At 39.4% G+C, this 20,208-nt stretch overlaps 1 protein-coding gene across 5 annotated transcripts in view; it reads right to left on the bottom strand.

Annotated features, from left to right (window-relative positions):
- The window catches only part of PIGG (phosphatidylinositol glycan anchor biosynthesis class G), a 98,624-nt gene that overhangs the window by 39,338 nt on the left and 39,078 nt on the right, over positions 1-20,208 (bottom strand). For all 5 annotated transcript variants that reach the window (XR_008730166.1, XM_055698550.1, XM_055698551.1 and 2 more), the window contains 3 exons: positions 18,065-18,256; positions 13,065-13,374; positions 1,725-1,888 (listed from right to left, as the gene is read on the bottom strand). Coding sequence is in view for 4 of the 5 variants with exons in the window: in XM_055698550.1 (XP_055554525.1) it covers positions 1,725-1,888; positions 13,065-13,374; positions 18,065-18,256 (666 nt within the window). In the remaining variant the exon portion in view is untranslated. The remainder of the gene's footprint in view (positions 1-1,724; positions 1,889-13,064; positions 13,375-18,064; positions 18,257-20,208) is intronic.

Raw genomic sequence — 20,208 nt, 5'->3', positions numbered from 1 at the left:
AGCAGTGACTAAAGCTAAACTGAGGAGCATTAGAAAAAGTTAAAAATGAGTTTGGTGTCAAGTCACCAGGTAGTAAAGAAAATTCAGGAAAGGGGTTGATGTGGTCATACAGATCCAGACATCTATAATTAGAGTATTCTACATGTACTCCTCCTAAAGCAAAAAACCATAATATCAGAATGAACAAAGGAAAGGCTGGGTTTCAGAGGTATTACACATAAAGACCAGTACTTAGACAGCATCAATCTATATAAGACCAAAGATGACTTCAAGGTAGCTGGCCTCAGACTAGGAGGTAATGTTCTGCACTGAGTCTCAGTCTGCACTAAGGAGTGCATTACTAGGCCAATACAATGGCCCAGCACAGGGCTCCATAATTGCACTGCAACAAAGTAGAGAGAGCTAGACATCTTTAGAAAGCAGTATGGCAGACAGGCAAATCTGTGACTAAGGTGAATAATAACACTACCTGTTAAAGGTGCCTCTTAATACAGAGCAATGGACACAATGACTGTGCAGGAATTTAGGCTGTTTGAACCAGGAAGGGCCTGTTTAAAGCCTCCACTAGCCTATGCAGCTTGGACAGCTGGGGATCCCATCTCCTCACACCTCTGATGAACACACATGTGCCAACAGAAGTTCATGGTGTAGGTATAGCCCAGAACAAACAAGGGAAAGAAGAGAGAAGCCAGAAAACAAAAAGCACTAACAAGATGAGACCAGATGACACTCTGTAGATAAAGGAAAGTCAGAGGTTTACAGAGGATGACAATGCATAAGGCGGAGTTGTGATAAACTAAATACTGTCCAAAATCCCACCTGCCAAGCCGGCTGCAACATTTTGATCCCCATTAAAAAAAAAAAAAAAGTACATTTGAATTCCACAGATAACAGTGAAAAGATTCTGTGACAGTAAAAATTTAGTCACTGTCGAATATTATTTCTGTGAAAATCTATCAAGTCTTTGCATTTGTGCATTGATATTACAATATATGGAATTTACAGCTCCTCTATTTTAACATATGGCATCTCTTGGTTTGAATGCCCTGGATGGTGAGTTAAATGCAATACTGGAGAGTCCAGTTGGATTTTACATGCACGCTGTAAGTTACATGAGCATTTTCCAAATATGTCTTCTTAAAATTCCAAATGCACTAGTTCATTTTACATTAGCCCTTCCACTACACAAGATACCCAAAAGTACAAATATTTTAGCTACAAATGACTGCAATAACCAGTAACATACAATATTTTTTTTTTTATAATGCTGTATGTCACTATGTCAAACAAGGACAAATATTCAAAGAACTACATGTTAGTTGAGTTTGAATTCTATTCTATTACTTTAAAAAGTCTTTGTCAGGTCTCATACTTAATAGGTTCCAAGAAGAATGTTTTTAGGCAGCACATGCTGTTACAAAACCATAATAAAATTTTACGTAATTTAGCACAGCAAACTGAGAACTCATTCAGAAACAAAATTAGTAAAATATACATGTATATTCCCAGTGCAAAACTCCTGCAGAGAAAATGAAACTGGAAGAGTGAGATGACACAAATGCATACCAAAAAAACCCCACATGCATTTTATTATTGGAAAACTAACTTCCAAGGCAAAAATTTATGTGAATGAAACTATTTGTTTGAAAAGGTATACACTATCTGAATGGTATTCATATCTGCAATACATAGAGGAGTGTTACTTTAGTTCAAGACATGATTACCTGTTAACTTCAGAACTCAAGTAGCACAGCAGATGAATGGCCCAAAGCAAAGGTCCTGTGTATGTTGCAAATGCTGTAAGGAAGATAGCTGGTATCTCCACATAGCTTTCAAGTCCCACAAACCCTGCAGAAATATCCACAGTGGCGATGCCATTTGAATTCCCCTGAAAGCAGGAATAAAAAAAGTAAATATTCTAGTATCTTGAAAGAAACATTTAGGATACATTAGAATAATATTAATTATTGTACCAGTTAAATACTTACCTTTCAAGCTACCTCACAGTACAGCCATATTCTTTACATGGGAATTTCAGTAAAGTACCTTACCAAACAACAGCTTTTATATAGGATTTACAGACTAACAAAGGCATAAACAACATATTTCACTTGTCTTATTTTGTCTGCAAATGAACATGCCTGTTTAATAAATTACATCCAAAACCCAGTTTAAAGCAAGTAGCTACACCTGCTGATTTTTCAGTCACAGTAATGAAAATGCATTTTTCATCATGCACAATTCAAACCCAAGATTTTAGGCTTGTTGCCTAAAATGACACCAGGAAATAAAGATTTCTTGCCCTTAGAGACAATCGGGCTCTAATTTAGAGCTGTAGTGGAACCCTACACCACCCACCTGCCTGTCCCATGACACAAGTTGCTGCATGTAACCAGATTAAAACAAGCAAATTCAGAGACATTTCTGCAAGTATCTATACCACAATAGACTGCATTGAAATAGACCAGAAGTCAGCCTAGACAGCCTGAATCATCAATAAGAGGCATTTAAAACCTAGAAAAACACAAGGAACATACAGCAATGAAAGTATTGAGCTGTCCAAGCCTTGTATGTTTTATCTAGTTTTCTTTTTCAGTGACTAAGACCACTAAATAACAAAGGATAATATAAAACTAAAGGAAGTGTTTTCCACTGAAAATGCCCAAGTATTTAATTTCACTGAAATACCTAAAGCACCAAATACACCCCATGATTAAGGCAGAATATTTTTTAGCTTAGCAGGTCACAGGCAGGCTTCCTCAGACAAGTGCAAAAGCTCTCAGATATACCATATCTGGAGATGCCGATCAGTTTCTACAGCGCTGGTATTCTAACAGCTATCAAATTCTTCTTTCCCCCCTGCAGAATCCCAGAACAATGCAAATGTAAGGGTTGTCACCACAGATAGACTCAGACCCAGTCCCAGCAGAGCCTATGAGGAGTGTGGCTCCCCCCTTCCCTCTGACCTGATCTCCTCTCACCTTAGTGACTGCAGTCTTCTTGAACCGCAGAAGTTACCCCAGCAAGGAAGTACTGTCATCAAAACACATCTGAGTTGCCCATGAAATCCAGAGCATACAAGGAAGCACAAAAAAACAGGTAGCTTTTTCAGGTACATAAGTAACTAGGCACGAGGGACAGCAAAAACCACGCTCCTGAGACAGCCCTAAAATCTAAGGAGAAAAAAAGCCGTCCCTGCTGACAGAACCATTCAGAGCTCCTCATCAGTAGTCAGTGTCCCGATGAATCCTACCATGAAGATATCCCCAGAATGTAAGGGCAGCCTGAAGCTGTAAGAGGGCAGTAAGGTATGGATTTTACCAAGACATCATACAGCAGAAAAAAATTTTTGACTTATGACTGTCAGTCCTTCACACTTTGACCTTCACCACGCACCACTGTAGTAAATTACTGTTACATTACACCAGTGTAATAAGTTATTGTTATGCATTTAGCATAATGTAGAGCAATGATAGGAGCAGAGCAAATCATAACTAAGGACCAGCAGCTAAAGAAAAAGCATTATCTGCGCCCTAGAACCTGTAAGACGAGACTGGAAAAGAAAGCTGTAAAACAAGTCTCCTCCTCAAGTTTAAGGGGTATAGACTGAGGACATGGCAGGAGCAGAGTGGTCAAGTGCAGCACTTTGAGAGCAGGACAGGGTGCTGCTCCTCAACATGCAAGAGTTTGACAGGGACAGGTGAAGAAAGAAGCTGGTCTCTTTTCCCCCAGTCCCTGTCTACAGCAGCAGGTCTTTTCCCTACCACACCTGCCTAGTTTCTCTCTCCTCCTTCTCCTCTGTATGATGTGTGCACAGTAGAAAACCTGAGACATCAGGGAGTCCTGCTCCTCTCATGAAGAGCTGAAAGATTTCTTCATGCTGTTTGCTCCATCTGCACATACACATGGCTGATGCTTGGCACCTCTGGGCAACTCCCCACCCCGATGCATGTAAGAAGGAGCAAGAACAAAGGCAGCACCTGGGAGTGCACGTCACTGTCCTGCACAACAGGGAAAAAAGATGCACTGTCCTCTGAATGGTAGTGAGAACAGAGAAAGCAACCAGGAGGAAGGAACAGTGCCTTCCACCTTCTCCTCGCCTCCCTGTGGCTCCTTTCACTCTGGGCTCACTCCTCCTATCTTTGACTGTTTAAAGCAGGGGTCCTCAAACTACAGCCCACGGGCTGGGTACAGCCCCCCAGGGTCCTCAATCCGGCCCCCGGTATTTACAGACCCCCCTGCCCCCCCCGCCGGGGGTTGCGGGGGGAAACCAAGCAGCCGCAGATGGCTGCCTGCCACGGCATCCGCCCCGGCCCCTGGTTAAAGTGTGAGGGCCCCTGCTGTGAAGTGATGCACCTGTAGAACAAGGAGAGCAAGGACACACACACTTCCAGCTGTGACCATACTGCATGTTAAGTGTCCAAACACCCCACTTTCACCAGGAATCTCCTAAGCCTCATGGATGGCTTCACAGCTACTATGAAGAGCTCTGCTAAGCAGTAAGAAGCATTTTTTTCTTCACATTAGATATCTTTCTTCAAGACTAATTCATATATTTGAATGAATTTTTGTAGCTTGTAACTTTTAATACACCACACAAGACATAAATAACTGGCAATTCAGACTGTCTGCTTTTATTTTAAAATATGACTCAAGTATTTCAAATAGTGCAATAGCTTATCATAGGCAGAAAGACAATGCACAATTGCATAAAAGCATTCCATGATAATGTCATGATCCAGATCCACGAAGCACAAACATATATATATAGTGTTCACTAGTTAAGAGAAACTACCAGCATATCTGCTACAGTAAGAGAATCCCTCCACAGATAGTAATGAAAACAATCTAAAATGCTCTTCAAAGCTGCAATGATACTTCTGAAAACTTTTCAGATACCACATCACTCAGTGAGTATGAGCTATTACCTGCAGTATCTCAATGACTCTCACTAAACTGAGAAGTACAGATGTGCAGGACAAAACTGACATGCTTCTGGTCTGTTTCATGACTGATTAAATACTGCAGACTGTTACTGCACTCTGTTAGTGCACTTTCACTGAGCTCGTCACATAATTGTATGCCTCTCTAGTAACTGGAATTCTATAAATAAGTGTAGGAGGAGGGATTTATTTTAACTATTTGAGGCAAATTATTTAAGGTGAAAAAATGAAGTTACTGGAAAAGATTGGCCAGAAAGGTTCTGCTCTCTTCACCCCTGGAGGTTTCAAGACCCTGAGCAACCTGGTTTTACCTCACAGCTAACACTGCTCTGAGATCAGGGTTGAACTCTGGGCCTTTTGAGGTCCTTTCCAATGTAAATTATCCCTCAATGCTTTGAAATCATAACAAGAGAAATCTATAAGCCACTTTAAAATGTCACTCAGTCCATCTCTCTATGTGAAGGGAAGATGAACTAGATATTAATGATTCTAATGTACAAACCTATTCTGTTCTCCTCCAGTGATAAAAAATACCAGAAAACACAAGCAAGTCTTAAAGGTTTTGAGACTGTATTTTCTTTCTCTTCTTCTGCAGATATACTGCTGTAAAGATGGGAACAAAAAACCACAAGGCTAATAAATAAATACATGGGATTTTTGTTTATTGATGAGCTTTCACCCAAGGTAACTAAAATATTTTAAGAAATATTTACAGCAACAATCTTTTTAGAAGCTGCTACAGTTAAGAGAAACAACCAAGATATTTATTTCTAGTCTTACGGCACCTGAAGGGCAGGTAGCAATGATAAAAATATAGTATACTTCTGGGAAGTGATTGATGAGTTATGAGATGTATACAACTCAGAACTTAGGAGAAAACAATCAATCATTCCAGCTTGTTGGAAAATTCATCAAGAGGTTCTCAAGCTTCAGATAATACCCTGACAATAAGTAGCATTCTGACTAAATGTATTACTTTTTATCTGTTTAACAATATTGGAGTATTTTTAACTTTCCTTCTCTTCACAGATTTACACAAAGCAATAAATGAAGGAAAGATCCTAACTACTAAAACAAGACAGAAAAATAAAGTGTTTTTAACTAGCTCCACATAAGTAACACAGGACTTTATCCAGCCAAGCTCTGAAAACCTCCAAGCATGAAGACTGCACAACCTGTGTGAGCAACTTTTTCCACTGCTTACTAATCACAAAAATCTTGCTGAACAGCTGGAAAAATTAGTTAATGTGTAGTCTTCCCACATAAGTTACAACTGTTTAATAAATTTGCGTTTAAGTTCACATTGTCAGAGAGCAGCAATGGCCAACTGGTTCTGCAAGGGAATGTAAGCTGGGAAACGCGCATGAAAACAAGGCAGGTGAGGGCAGTAAATCAGGAGGATTGGGAATGCTCAGTGGCATATCCAGGTCAGGATTGGATCCAGAGATAGTGATCAGGGCCAGATGCTGTCAAGGGATCACACAGCAAGTGTATAGTACTGAGGCAGGTCCAAGATTAGACCAGGAAGCTCAGCTGCCAGGTCCTAGTCCAGATCAGGATCAAGAAGGTACCAGACAGGCACAGACATACCTGCTTGCACAGCTGTGACACAGCACAGGCAGTATTGCACTGGATTAAAAGCAGCCCCCCGAGGAAAGTAGGGCAGGCCCTTCCTTCTAGCTTTTCTCCCAACAACTCCTCTCAATGAAGGAGACGACCTTGAACCCCACTAAAATAAACTCCTAGACAGGAGATGCACTCGGGGCCTTGGCCCAGGTGAAGTGTATAATGCAAAACCAAGTGTAAGTTCAAGGCATTCTTTTTTTTCAAACCATACCTAATGTGGGGGCTTGGGGCTTTTTTTCTACTTCAGATCAAAATATTAGCTTCCACACCCAGGCGCTTCATTCTTCCCCGCAACTTTCAACTATACCAAACGATTAATGGAAAATGGTATCTCTTTCTATGAGCCTTGCTTACTCTGTACACTTAGGATTTTCAGTTATACTTCCATAAAGTCTTTAAGGATGCTACAGTATTTTTTCGAAAGAACACTGTCTCATTCATTAAATATGCTATCCTGAACAAGGCTATTTTTACTCACAATCATATTGAAAAGGCCATCACTTATATTCCACACTTAGCAAGACAGAGTTACTGCTTTTGTCATTACGTACCCTACCAAGATTTAATAAAGGCTCAGCAACATGGGCAAGAAGTCTCATTCTCCTCATAATCACACCAGAACAAGTGCAAAAAGTAGTTCTCCAAATCTCTCTCCTATTTCCAGATGGAAGGATTGTATATTTAGTTTATAGTTCTCTTCTGCTTCATTTAGCTAGCACAGTTTAAATTTAGTATCCAATCTGATCTACATCAACAATTAATTTCAGTGTTTTTCAATTTCTGTATTTCAACCATAAACCTGCTATCATTTTTGCACGCTACATTAGATCTTTATGCTTGTCTGGAAATTAAAAACCTAGAAGCACTCCAAGCTCAGCCAGTTTAATAGTAGTAGCTCTAGTAAACACGGAACTTGAGGAAAGTAAGTCAGGGAAGACATGTAAATCTATGCCAGCAGTGAACATCATGCCTAATAATACAGTGCTTCTTTCACATCTCTGCCCTAGCATTCAAGCATAGATATCGTTCACTCCAGAGGTAGTAAACGAATGACTAGCTGGTACCAAGGCAGGCTGAACAGAGGTCCATACTGAAGTTAAGAACTTGACAGACTTCTCCAGCAGACACAACACAGTTGTACTTCCTTAATACTTACCCAGTATTTGAGAATAAATGATACATAATCTGTCTGAAATACAACCTTTCCTGAGTCAGTGAATGTAAGACCTCAGTATTAATGGTCATGGCCAACACAGGTAGCTGCTAAACCTGGGACACCTGCAGTTTACTCAGTAAGAACAGTGTATCTTCATTGGAAGACATGGAAGGAGGGAATCTGAAAGCTGTCAACCAAGCAAAGACCTTCCTGGTTTTTAAAGGAAAAAAGATGAAATGGTTTATTCAAACAATTAAAATCTGTTTAATAAACCGGAGAGCTACATCATGAAAACTAGGGGTACTTTCAGAGTTCTGCCTTCTATCACTCAGGTAAGGAAGAGCTGGAAAACGTGCATAACCACACAAAATCATCTATGGTTTCTGCTAAGGTTACTCATCTACAGTACTCTTGACATACACATAAATGTTTAAAGTTTGAGTGCCCGCATCTGTCACAAAAGGTATGAGTGACCAGGGGAACCTGCATTGCCATACAACACACCTGAAGGGGAAGTTACCTCTACGTGTTTGAGAGAGGTGGTCCCAGTGCAGGGGTCAGGGCTAGATCTTTTCCAAATCAGGTATATAAAATGGCATAGAAATGGGTGAGGGTTCATCTGTTGTGTATCTAGTATCAATCCTGCATCTATAGTTCAGTGATTGCCAGTTAATCAAGTGCCTTTAATATATGACTCCCAGTTTGTTATGTGCCACTAATAAATCAGTAAAACACTTGGGTCCTGATTTTAAGCTACACAAACTGAGCAGTTTTTCCTTTGCAACAAGTCATTCATGCTTTAGACTCTGAACTCAAATGAAAGGGAAGGAGAAACTTAAATATCAAAAAAAAAAAAAAAACAAACCAGCAAATGAAGAAATGGGTTTTGTAGGTTGTCAGGTTTGTAACTTTCCCTGGTAGTGCAGATCAGAATGCTAAACTGAGCAAAATTAAATACAAAGAGCATAATTAAGCATAATTTCTGGCAGAAGTTTCTTCCATCCTTGGATGTACAGTCCCAGACAGGAAAACCTATTCTCAGAACAAACTGGGAGAGTTACCCATTGAAGAGAGAGCATTAATTAGATTTTGAGGGACCTTTGTAGCTTCTGTAATTTTATCAGTTATCAGATTGACCATTCTGGTTTTTCTACATTAATATTTGGCACATCAGATGATTGCTTTCAATTGTGAAGGGCAAAAAATCCCCCTGACTCTTTGCCTTATATGATTAAATCTGTTCCTTTCAATACCTGCAGAACAATTTTTTCATCAGAGAATAAAACAACAAAGCTAGTATCTGAAGAGTGGTGTTTTGGTCAAACTCTTAATCTCCATCCTAGAGAGGGCTTCTAATGTAAATTTACTTACAGCATGTTTAAAAAGAGAACTGAAAACTTGTTCTCTGTGGAGTGGGGGGTGGAAGCAAATTCCATCTGTCTTGACTCTTAAAAACACTTTTTCCTTTAGCAGAATTGACTTCTCTATTTTTGAAACATCTCTAGGATGTTTTGAAAATAGAAAAAAATAGAGAAATGGAGATACATAGGAAAAAAATAGAGAAAAGAGAGACACAAGCTACAACCAAAACTGTTCTTTCTAAAATCCCTTGTGTTCTATTTTAAGTCATTCGTCATTTTATTCTGTCTTGGACACACTGAATAGGCATACACCTTGCTTTTCCAAGTAGATAGTCAAAATAATTCGTAGAAGACTGTTCAATATCTTCTGAAATTGATACATATTTTTAAAGGGCCCTGTGTTAAAGACAGAAAGAATTTCAGAAGAATCTGTTCAAAGCTGGAGTTTACAGACATGTGATGAGACACAAAAAGGCAGCTCCTTATCTGGATCCGCAACATTTCATATCTCAGACTTAATAATAAACCAGCATGGAAAACAAGGGGCAGAGGGGAATCTTTGGTCTGCTTATACTAGAAGTTTTGATAAGTAACTATCATCCTTCGTTCTCCGGATCTTAGAGTGACAGAAGATACAAAGACCAATCAAGTAATCTAGCTCACAATGAGGCAATGGAGAATTTTTCCTTTCCGAACTTTGGATGCTGTGATTCAACAGCATGTCTGTGCAAGAGACTACCTTGTCAGAGCTAATTTTTAAAATATCCTCAAGATTGCTGAAATCTGTATCATGCTGGAAGTTATTATTTCCAAAGGAAACCCATCTAGAAGAAATGTCACATTTGCCAGCAGTGTGATGAGGCCTGGGTGGATGCTCTGAAAACACAAGATACCCAATAGCACTATGTGCAGCCAGTTAAAATGGAAATCACTTTCAGTCTTCTAAAAAGCAAAAAAATCCTCAACTGCATTTCTATCTTCCCACTAACTCTGGTAATAAAACCACTAAAAAAAACCCAACATGTGTGATCTAACTGTTAACTGTTGCTGGTCTTGAATAAATACAGTTTTATTGGTATAGAAAAAAAGACGTTGGCATTACATAGACAAAAGGAAAGATTACCATGCTCTTGATAGCCTCTGATAGCTTACTTCTGAATCAGTTGAATAACATTTCCAGTGTTCATGGAGATTCTTCCAGAAATGTTATTCCCCAATTTTTTGCAACGCTCAGATCAGAGAAGACACAGAATTTAACCTGCCCAATTACACTTCTACAGCGCATGTATTATTTCAAAACCTCCTGATCTTCTATTCCGCCATACCATACTGGCCAAAGATATATGGGCTACACATATCTAATGTACTTTCACCTCACAACGCTTTTAACACCGTCTCCCATAACATCCTCACAGGCAAACTGAAGCAGCCCAGGCTAGGACAGTGGACGGTGAGGTGGGCTGAAAACAGCTCACATGCTGGGCTCACAGGGTTGTGACCTGGAGGCCAGCCACGAAGGATCAACCCCAGGGCTTGACACTGGGACCAACACTGTCTGGCATCTTCATCAATGACCTGGACAATGGGGCACAGTGCCCCCTCGGCAAGTCTGCACACAACACAAATCTGGGAGGAGTGGCTGATCCAGTAGGTGGGTCTGCTGCCATCCAGAGGCACCTCAACAGGCTGGAGAAATGGGCTGTCAAGAAGCTCATGAATTTCAACAAGGGAAAATGTCAAATCCAGCACTTGGGGAGAAAGAAATCCAGGCCAGGGTCCATCCAGGGGCTAACCATATGGGAAGCAGCTTGGCAGAGATGGACATGAGGGTCTTGGTGGACACCATGCTTCCATTTGCCCTTTGTGCAACAACCAACAGCACCTGGGACTGCATTGCCAAGAGCATCCCTTGCCAGTTGAGGAAGATGCTCCATTCCCTCTACTAAGCAGTGGTGAGATCACATCTGGGCTCCTGGATCCAGTTCTGGGGTCCCCAGCACAAGACAGACATGCATGTACTGGAGAAAGTCCACTGATGACAACGAGAACCAAGTATCTGTCACACAAACATCTATCTGAAAGATCTGGGACTGTTTAGTTTCAAGATGAGAAAGCTCAGCAGGGTTCATAATAATGTGCATAAATACCTGATGAGGGGGAGTAAAGAAGAGAGATACTCTGACCTCCGTCACTCAGCAGTGACTAGCAAAAGGATGAAAAACAATGCATATGAACTGAAATACAGGAAGTTTTGTTTAAATATCAGGAAAATTTTTTTTACTGGCTACAGCAGTCAAGCACTGGGACCAACTGCCCAGGGAGGTTTCAGAGTCTTCATCCTTGCAGGTACTTAAAATCAGAATGGACACAGTCCAGACTGTCATGGTCATGGCTCAACAGTTAAGCCAACAGAGGTATCACCCTGAAATTTTGCAACAAACCAGAAAGCCTCTCCTCCTACACCAGAAACAACCTGATTCACATCTTAACAAATGCCCTCTTAAGATAGCCTGCTACACTAAGTTTCCAACATTATTAGAAGTGGAAACAACCTCTCCATCGTCAAAGCTAAGGAGAGTTTTTATGAAATAGCAACCTTATTTGCAATGCAGAGAACTATATGATTGAAATCAGTAAAGCTCCTCAAGAAAGAAGATACCATTTCATAAAATAAGAATGGCATTCTGATTCTTATAAGAGACATTACTTTGTCACAGAATTTCCCTTCAGTCTTAAACTGTATGCAGACCTATTGAGATGCTACCAAAGGTTTTGTAAGCCTCAAGAATCAGGGACAAAAAGCCATCTGCCTTTTATTGATATTAATCAACTTGGCTGAAATTTTTAAATTTGGTATCACTAGACCAGTACTTAGGAGGCCCAGCAACAGTCCAAAAAAGCCCCTGGTATGAGTATCTGATGTTTTTAACACATTTGGAAATCTATATTGAGGATATTCTCTATATAAGAATAATTTATTGAGGACTATTTCAGAGACCTGGACAGGCCAGAGAGTTGGGCAGAGAGGAACCTCATGAAGTTTAGCAAAGGCGGGTGTAAGGTCCTGCACCTGGGGAGGGACAACCCTACACACCGGTACAGGTTGGGGGTGACCTGCTGGAAGGCAGCTCTGCGGGGAAGGACCTGGGAGTGCTGGTGGACAGCAAGTTGCCCACGGGCCAGAGGTGTGCCCTGGTGGCCAAGAAGGCCAGTGGGATCCTGGTGTGCAATAGGAGGACCGTGGCCAACAGGAGGTGATCCTCCCCTTCTGCTCTGCCCTGGTGAGGCCACATCAGGAGTGCTGTGTCCAGTGCTGGGCTCCCCAGTTGGAGACAGGGAACTGCTGGAGAGGGTCCAGCAGAGGGCTGTGAAGATGATGAGGGGACCAGAGCATCTCCCTGATGAGGAAAGGCTGAGAAAGCTGGGCCTGTGTAGCCTGGAGAAGGGAAGACTTGAGGTGGGAACTTGTTGATGTGTACAAATATCTTAAGGGTGAGTGTCAAGGGGCCGGGCTCTTTTCAGTGGTGCCCAATGACAGGACAAGGGGCAACAAGCACAAACTGCAACACAGGAAATGCCATCTGATTATAAGGAAACACTTCTTTACTCTGAGGGTGACAAAGCGCTGGAACAGGCTGCCCAGAGAGGCTGTGGAGTCTCCTTTTCTGAAGGCATTCAAAACCCATCTGGATGTGACTCTGTGCAACCTGTTCTAGGTGAAGCCCCTGCCGGGGCTGAACTATAAGATCTCCAGAGGTCCCTTCCAACCCTGACCATTCTGTGATGTCATCAAGGTATGCATTCTTCCTGATTGTGAAAACAAAACATTAATAATACAGCTAGAAACTAAACCCTCCTGAGAACTCTGTAAACTCTTCCATTCTGAGACTTATTTGGCATTTTACTCACAATGGACAACATTTCTTTCAAAAACTATTCCCTTTCCCACCCCTGTAGCAGGGACAGTATTCAGCTTACCTGAAAATAGAAGAAAGCTTGGCCAAACCAGTAGTGCATGACAGTGATCTGTGCCGCATCACATTTCAAAGGTCTCCAGATATATTTTGTCATCATTGTCTGAATCAGCAGACAAAACACCAAGACTGGTAAATTGTGAGGTCTAAATAGAAGGGCTGCTAATAGAACCAATCCACTATACACTTCCCATAATCCTGTACTCTTCACACTGGAGTCTGCAGAAATAACCTGTGACTTCAGTAAATCTTTAGTGCCAGTGAAGACTATGCCAAGAACAAACACATAAACAAAACGAGCTTCAGTAATCCCCCTAAAAAGGAAATTAAAAAAAAAAGTAATAATAATTAATAAATAAATAAAACAGGAAGATTAACTACTTACTAATATCTATTTCACAGGTCAAAAAGTCTTTCAAGAGAGGTACAAGACCAATGCAGTTCTGCCAAACAGGTTAAATTCTAAGGCTAGTACTGGCCAGTTTCATGAGAGAGATTTCTCAAATACAAAAACTCTTAAAAAAGATTCATACTTATATTACAACACATCCAAATCAACTTTATCAAAGAAAACAGATTGTACTAAAACCTAAACTAACCTAGAACATAAAAATGAAATTTTATGTCAATTCATGTAACCAAAATAAATTTATTATTATTTGAAGTCTAGATTCCTAAATATATTCATATAAACATGCCATTTATATAACATAATGAACTTCCCCAAAAATACTCCTTAAAGTGATAAAGAAACTTCATTTCAGGAATTAAATTGACATTAAAATTACTACTCCCTTTAAGATGTTCAGTGATTTTTCACAACTCATTCACTCAAATACAGGTTTCTTTTTCACCAGCCAAAGAAACAGCAACAGTATCTGAAGACCTTTATTTCATATGAAGTCTGAAATTTTCACACTCTTCAGACATTTTCTCACCTTACACAGCTGCACAGATATACAGACATGCTGGTTTATACCAGCATATTTTTTCCTTGTAACTGTGCATATTTTTCAAATCTCTAAGCAATTCCATTTAAAAAAAAACAAACGATGTTTTAAGTAGTAAGTGTAATTAGCATCCACTACTATGTTCACAGAACCTATAAATTCATTTGCCTCTTTGTTTCCAGTGGAATTTGGCTTCTGAAGAAAACACAGCATCTCATCCAAAAAGCTGACAAGGACCAGTAAGCTCAAAAACAGTGACCTACTATTCTAGAAGTGCAAGGCCCAAGGAACAAAGAACCTGAAAGCAGATATCCATCCAAATGCACTGATATTCTTATATTTACTGGACAAAAGTCACAATCATGTTAGTATGTGCTAAACTATAATAATCATCCAATGAACTCGCCAAATGAGCATATTAAATTTTGTGTTATAAATATATTTTTTTAATCTTATAAAAGATAAAAATACACATTATTTACATATTTTATCCATAATTTAATACACACCTGTCCTATGGATTACCGGCCATTTATATACAACTGGTGAACAAACACCTACAAAGTTAATATAATTCACTCAGAAATGGGCATTCTTGAGTCATCTGGACTTAATAATATATGCAGGATTAGACCATGGCACTAAAAATAATAGAACTGTATTTATACTTGGTGTAACCAGTGTAACTAGCTGACCCCAGAAAACACCACTAGTCAAAATCTCTAAAAATAAATTTCTCCTTTTGACTTCCATTTTTTTTTTTTCATTCTTTGGAAAGTCACCTTCCTTCTCAAACACCTACCAACAAATGAGCTTGAATTCAATATTTCTTTTCCACACACAGGAAAGAGAATCAAAAAGCAAAAGGAGAAATAATAAGCAACAGTATTTGTATGTTCCGCTTTCTTTTTGCACCCACGGAACCAAGAAACAGGGCAAAACCACCACATGACAATCATGTGACCTTCCTAAACATGAACACAGTGCTCAGTTCTGTGACTTAGCTTTCAAAGGTTCAAAGTCATACCTAATGGTCTATGCAAAGGAGCTTTACTCTTATTTTATTCCCTTAGATAGCAAGCCTTTGTAAAAACCCTTTAAGGACAACTGGCTTTTCCTTTAGGGGGAAAAAGATAAAACCAGTAAAGCTTACAGAGTTCCTCTGTTTCTTGCTAATGCAGAAATTCAGTGGCCTTTTTCAGTATCTCTGGTAATTCTGATGTAATTATTACCATAAAATATTCAAATATATTCATGTGACTTAGAAATAAAACTTTGAGAACTAGCTTTGGGTATTTGCCACTACTATTTTCTGTTTTCACTTAACTCATTTAACTCATAGATGGAAATGCAAATTTAAAAAAAATTCTCAGCAAATGCATTACTATTATTTTGTTTGTGTTAGTATGGTATATACTAATCTTTTTCATCGCACAAACTATCATTTTTAAAGAAGAACTCTGAGGAAAACTGAAGGCCAAATTACTTTCTTGCATTTTTAATTTACAGCTTGTCTTAGTCTGAGCCACAGAAGATGGGACACCCTTCTATTGCCTCTTCTCCCTCATCCACCTCCCAGAAGTTGTCACATTCAGAGAAAAAAAAACACTTATCTTCACTAAAGGGTCAGAGAAGGGGCATTTCAGAGCAAAGATTCTCCACCTTACAGAAGAAAGCACTGTGCATGAAAAATGCAGCTGCCTACAGCTTTTTCCCATATTACACAAAACAACCTCTACCTTGCACCTGGATCTGGAGCTATTCCATATAATAAATACATTAAAGATACCTCTAGACACATGTAAAAGAAAGTCCTGGGTTTGCTCCTGGCAACATTTTAAATAGGCTTTTACCATTTATTGTATCAGCCATCTAATAAAGATGAACTAGGATCACCGTGTCAACACATCAGCTAATATCTGAAATCTGCCAAGATGTGTCTACCATCTTTTTTGACATGCTTGTACTGGGAGCCTTGCTGAAAATAACATGTTTGAAGTGTCAGTGATCTTGGGAAAACCACCTGCTCCATTAGACGTTGTACTTTAGGTTTGAGAAGGCCACATGTTAGCATAAGTAGCCGCTGCAACACACCATGCTGGAACCCCTGTGCTAGCCTGTGTTGCATGCTGGTGGGCATTATGGCAAAGATTAACATTCTGGCAGAATTAGACAAGCGGATTTGTTTGGGTTGGTTTGGGTTTGTTTGGGGTTTTTGTTGTTTTTTTGGTTTTTTGTTTGTTTTTTTTTTTTTTTACACAAAATCAAAGGCACCATGGGTATGGGAGGGATGCAGAACCTCTCCACAGGTAGGACCTGTGTGCCGCAGGAAGATTCATCTGAGGTTTGTCTGATGCTGCACAAAAGCAGGGTTCCCAGCATCCGAAGGCACTCACTACCTACACTCCTTTTTTACTCTACCTTATTAAAACAATAGTTTTGTTACATATGTGTTGTTAGTCCTTTCTTCCTGAGATCTAGAAAGAGCCTTGCACCAATATTCCTGCCCCAGGTGCAGAACACATGCCAACACAAAGATCAGACTTGTATTTGCTGACTCTACCAGCTTTCACCAAAGAGCTTACACAAAGGGTAAAAAATGTATAAAACTTTGAAACACGACAGTAGCTTTTAAACTGGTATATAATCAGAGCTATATGAAGGTCTGACATAATTTAAGCAAATCAACATGTTCATTATTTAAGGTGAAATTACACAAAAAGCCTGTACCTTTCTTACTAGCGATCAACATGCTACCTATAGAATGGATGGTTCCCAGTAAATGCTTTGTCTTTAATCTTTAAGTATTCCACTTATTTCTCTAACCACATTTTATTTGCAGATCAATTGCTGTATGCAAGGACAGTATTCTCCAAGGATTTTACTCAAACAAAAAGCAAAACTAGAGGTCACGCTCAAAAACTCAAAATGTTTCAAACACAGAGCCAAACCCTGCAAACTATGTAAAGATTACCATTACTTTCACCATCCAACAGAACTAGCACACAATGTTAACTTAACACTAGTATATAACTAGAATTATTTGGAAATATTTGGAATGACAGAATGTATGTAAATATATCTAGATATAGATACATTCAAATATTTGTTATAAAACATGCCGCATTAGCAAATCTGATCTTCTGTATGCCCTAAGATCTACTCCTGCAGGGGTTTTCCACTTCTGCCTATCTTGTAAATCTCTGGCCGCTGATTAAGAAGCTCCCAGAAACCATTTGTACCCATACCAAATTCAAAATGAGTGTGAGAGGAAGTTTATTACATCCAGAAGACAATTGTTTTACTTCTCTTCTATGACCTGTTCCTCCTCATCAAATGTCCTAATGTCTCTGGAAGTTTTCTGGAGCTCTCTGACATTAGAAAAAAAATGAGGCTGCAGGGTCAGGTACAATCCAACAGTAAAAAGCATCATAAGAAAACTAAAGCCACTTAGCTACATTCCAAAACTAGCTATTGGTAAAACAGCTAATACCTTCCTTACAGTTACAGACTAGTTCTGGAAGAAACTTAACATCCACATAAATACCCTTAGTATGCATTCTGCAGCATAGCTTAGACCTCAAGAAGGATTTGGTTACATCTTGAAAAGCCATACATTACAGAACACTCACCTGCTAAAGAAAGATATGGAAAAGCAATTCTCCCAATTACTGCCTGAGCATTTTTCAAAAGTAGCAAGTTGCTAAATGAGCTTGGCCTGCACCCTACTAAATTTGCTAAGTCCATCTAAAACAAGAGGAGGTGGTGCTTTTGGAGTTTCTTTGTAGCAAAAATACAGGGCATGACTATTAGATTTTCCTCACATTAATTCTTATCTGACTTGCTTCTGATCTGCCACAGTCGAAAGATGCTTTATGGGGCTCAAAATTATGCACACACCACAAAAACTGAGTGTTGGCCACCTACAAAATAAGAGTTTTATTCATAAGAATATGATTCCAGCCTAGACATGTCCCCTCCCACCCCATCCCCTGATATACAAAGTTTTAGCACCTCTCTAGAAATAGAGTTACATATCTGTTGATTAACTTACTTTGAAATATCTTTGCTGTCATGTTGCCATGGAAATATGACATTTCCAATAGCTGCCCGGTAACTGTAGACTCCCAGGAGCCCGAGTGCCATAGCAATTTTTGAAACTAGGGAGCACCTTCTTTGAACCAGAAAGAGGATCATAAGCAGGGAGATTGCAGCCAAGAATGAGAGTTCAGATTTATGTTCAGAGCTGGAAAAAAAAAGAAAACAACAAACAATAAAAACCCTTCAAGCCACTGTAATTATTGCTAAACACATTTGACAAAACCTTAGCTACAGAACCGTATTTCCAAATTAATCACTGCAACTGACATCTGTTATGAACTTTGAGGAGGTATGGTAAAATATTTTATTATTTTTAGAAAAGCAGTTTTATTAATGAGGTTTTCTATTCAAGCATGCATGTTTAAAAGTGTAATTATTGTGTTCCACCATACGCTAGTTATTCTGTTAACTATATAAAAACTGAGCTGCGTATTGCATAATGAAAAGGGTCTAATGCTTTTAACTAGGGTTTTGTTATTTTTACATTTTGAAACAGTGCATATGGCTTAAACTACAGCATTTCACTTTCTAGCATAAAGCAGAAAAGATTTTTGCACTACAAAATCAGTTATTCTCCCTTTTAAAATAACTGCACATGGTTTGATTTGTTTAATTTTAGACAAACAAAACATTACCTAGACAAAATGACCAAAAATATACTTACACAGTTTAAAACATACACATGTAAGCACAATATGTTTCCCTTTTGCAACTACAGTACATTTACTGGATCAGTACATAGAAGAGAAGGAGACAAAAAAATTTGCATCATAGCCAAGATTACAGATACAGTTGGTTTGTTCCCCTGCATCGCAAATAGGTAACATTCATTCCAGAATCAAAGGCATTTCATTGAGCGTGCTGGGAATGTTATGTATTTAAATCTATAGTGATATCAATTAGCACTACAAAATGTAGTGCGGTAACATAAAGATCTGCACTCAACTCCTACCCATAGCTAGCTATACAATTTCAGAAGGCCCACTGTAATCCAGGAATTGCTAACCCTTGCCTACTGCAAATGTTCCCAGTATCCCAAATGACCTAAGCCGACTAATTTTGTTAGATTTAGGTTTTGTTAAGAACGTCATGTAGTGTGTGAGAGCCAAGGGCTCCATCTTCTGTCTTTCAAACTTCAAAATCCCATGATAAAAGATCACCAACTTCAGCAAACTGAGAATGAGCCTGGGCTGTAATCTGTGTTAACTCTGACTGCACTTACAAAACTGCAATTTTATCTTTGATTTAATCAATATTATATACTTCTAACAGGTTTACTTTCCTGTTCCCTACTATATGCTTTATCAGGAGTTTGATCAATAGCTGTTTCAGCTGCTGTGCTTGAAAGTCACAGAGGAAAGGATATGGGGCAGAAAAATTGTCGTTTGTCCTCCCTGAAGGACCCAGTCAAGCACTTCATACAACTTACCCAAGAGACGCACTGCTCTCTGCAGGCCAGCAGAGGAGTAAGAACTAAAACACTACGGGTGAGAAAATGTAGTCTTGATGTTTACCCTCACTATTGCTCTTTTTCTACAGGAGACAGTAGAAGCAGTGAATGGATTGCTGTAGCAACCTGTGAAGATGGTGCACACACCATCTCTCGTGATCAATACGTGAAGAACTAATTTAGTAGCCACTGTATCTGGCAAATGAACCCTTGGGGAAAATTTTAAAACCTTTCACCCCATCTTCTCCTTGGCTGTTCATTGCACAAGAGAGATAAAACAAATCAGGGATAAATAAGAACAAATCTTCATAATCATCTTTGTCTCTTACCTAAAACACTCAATGCACTTCTATTAAAGAGACTCTTCATACCAAACTTACATAGAAACACATAAAAAAATTTAAAAATTCCTACCTCTACTAAGTAACTGCTGGTGCTATATCAAGCAAGACCCTAACAGCTGCAATTTCGTACAATGAACATTGAAGTCATACTCTACCTGCTTCCTCCTCCCCCTCCCCCCCCCCCCCCCCCCCAAAAAAAAAAGGAAATTCTTAGAGAAGGCCCAGTGGACAACAAGGGTATGTTCAAAGTCATGTGCACATCAGTCACTAATGGTGCATTCGTGACTCCTAGCACAGGGGTTT

This window comes from Falco cherrug, chromosome Z, assembly GCF_023634085.1.
Source record: "Falco cherrug isolate bFalChe1 chromosome Z, bFalChe1.pri, whole genome shotgun sequence".
Classification (NCBI taxonomy): domain Eukaryota; kingdom Metazoa; phylum Chordata; class Aves; order Falconiformes; family Falconidae; genus Falco; species Falco cherrug.
The sequence above is the reverse complement of the archived record's forward strand: the minus strand, read 5'-3'. Positions and strand labels throughout refer to the sequence as shown.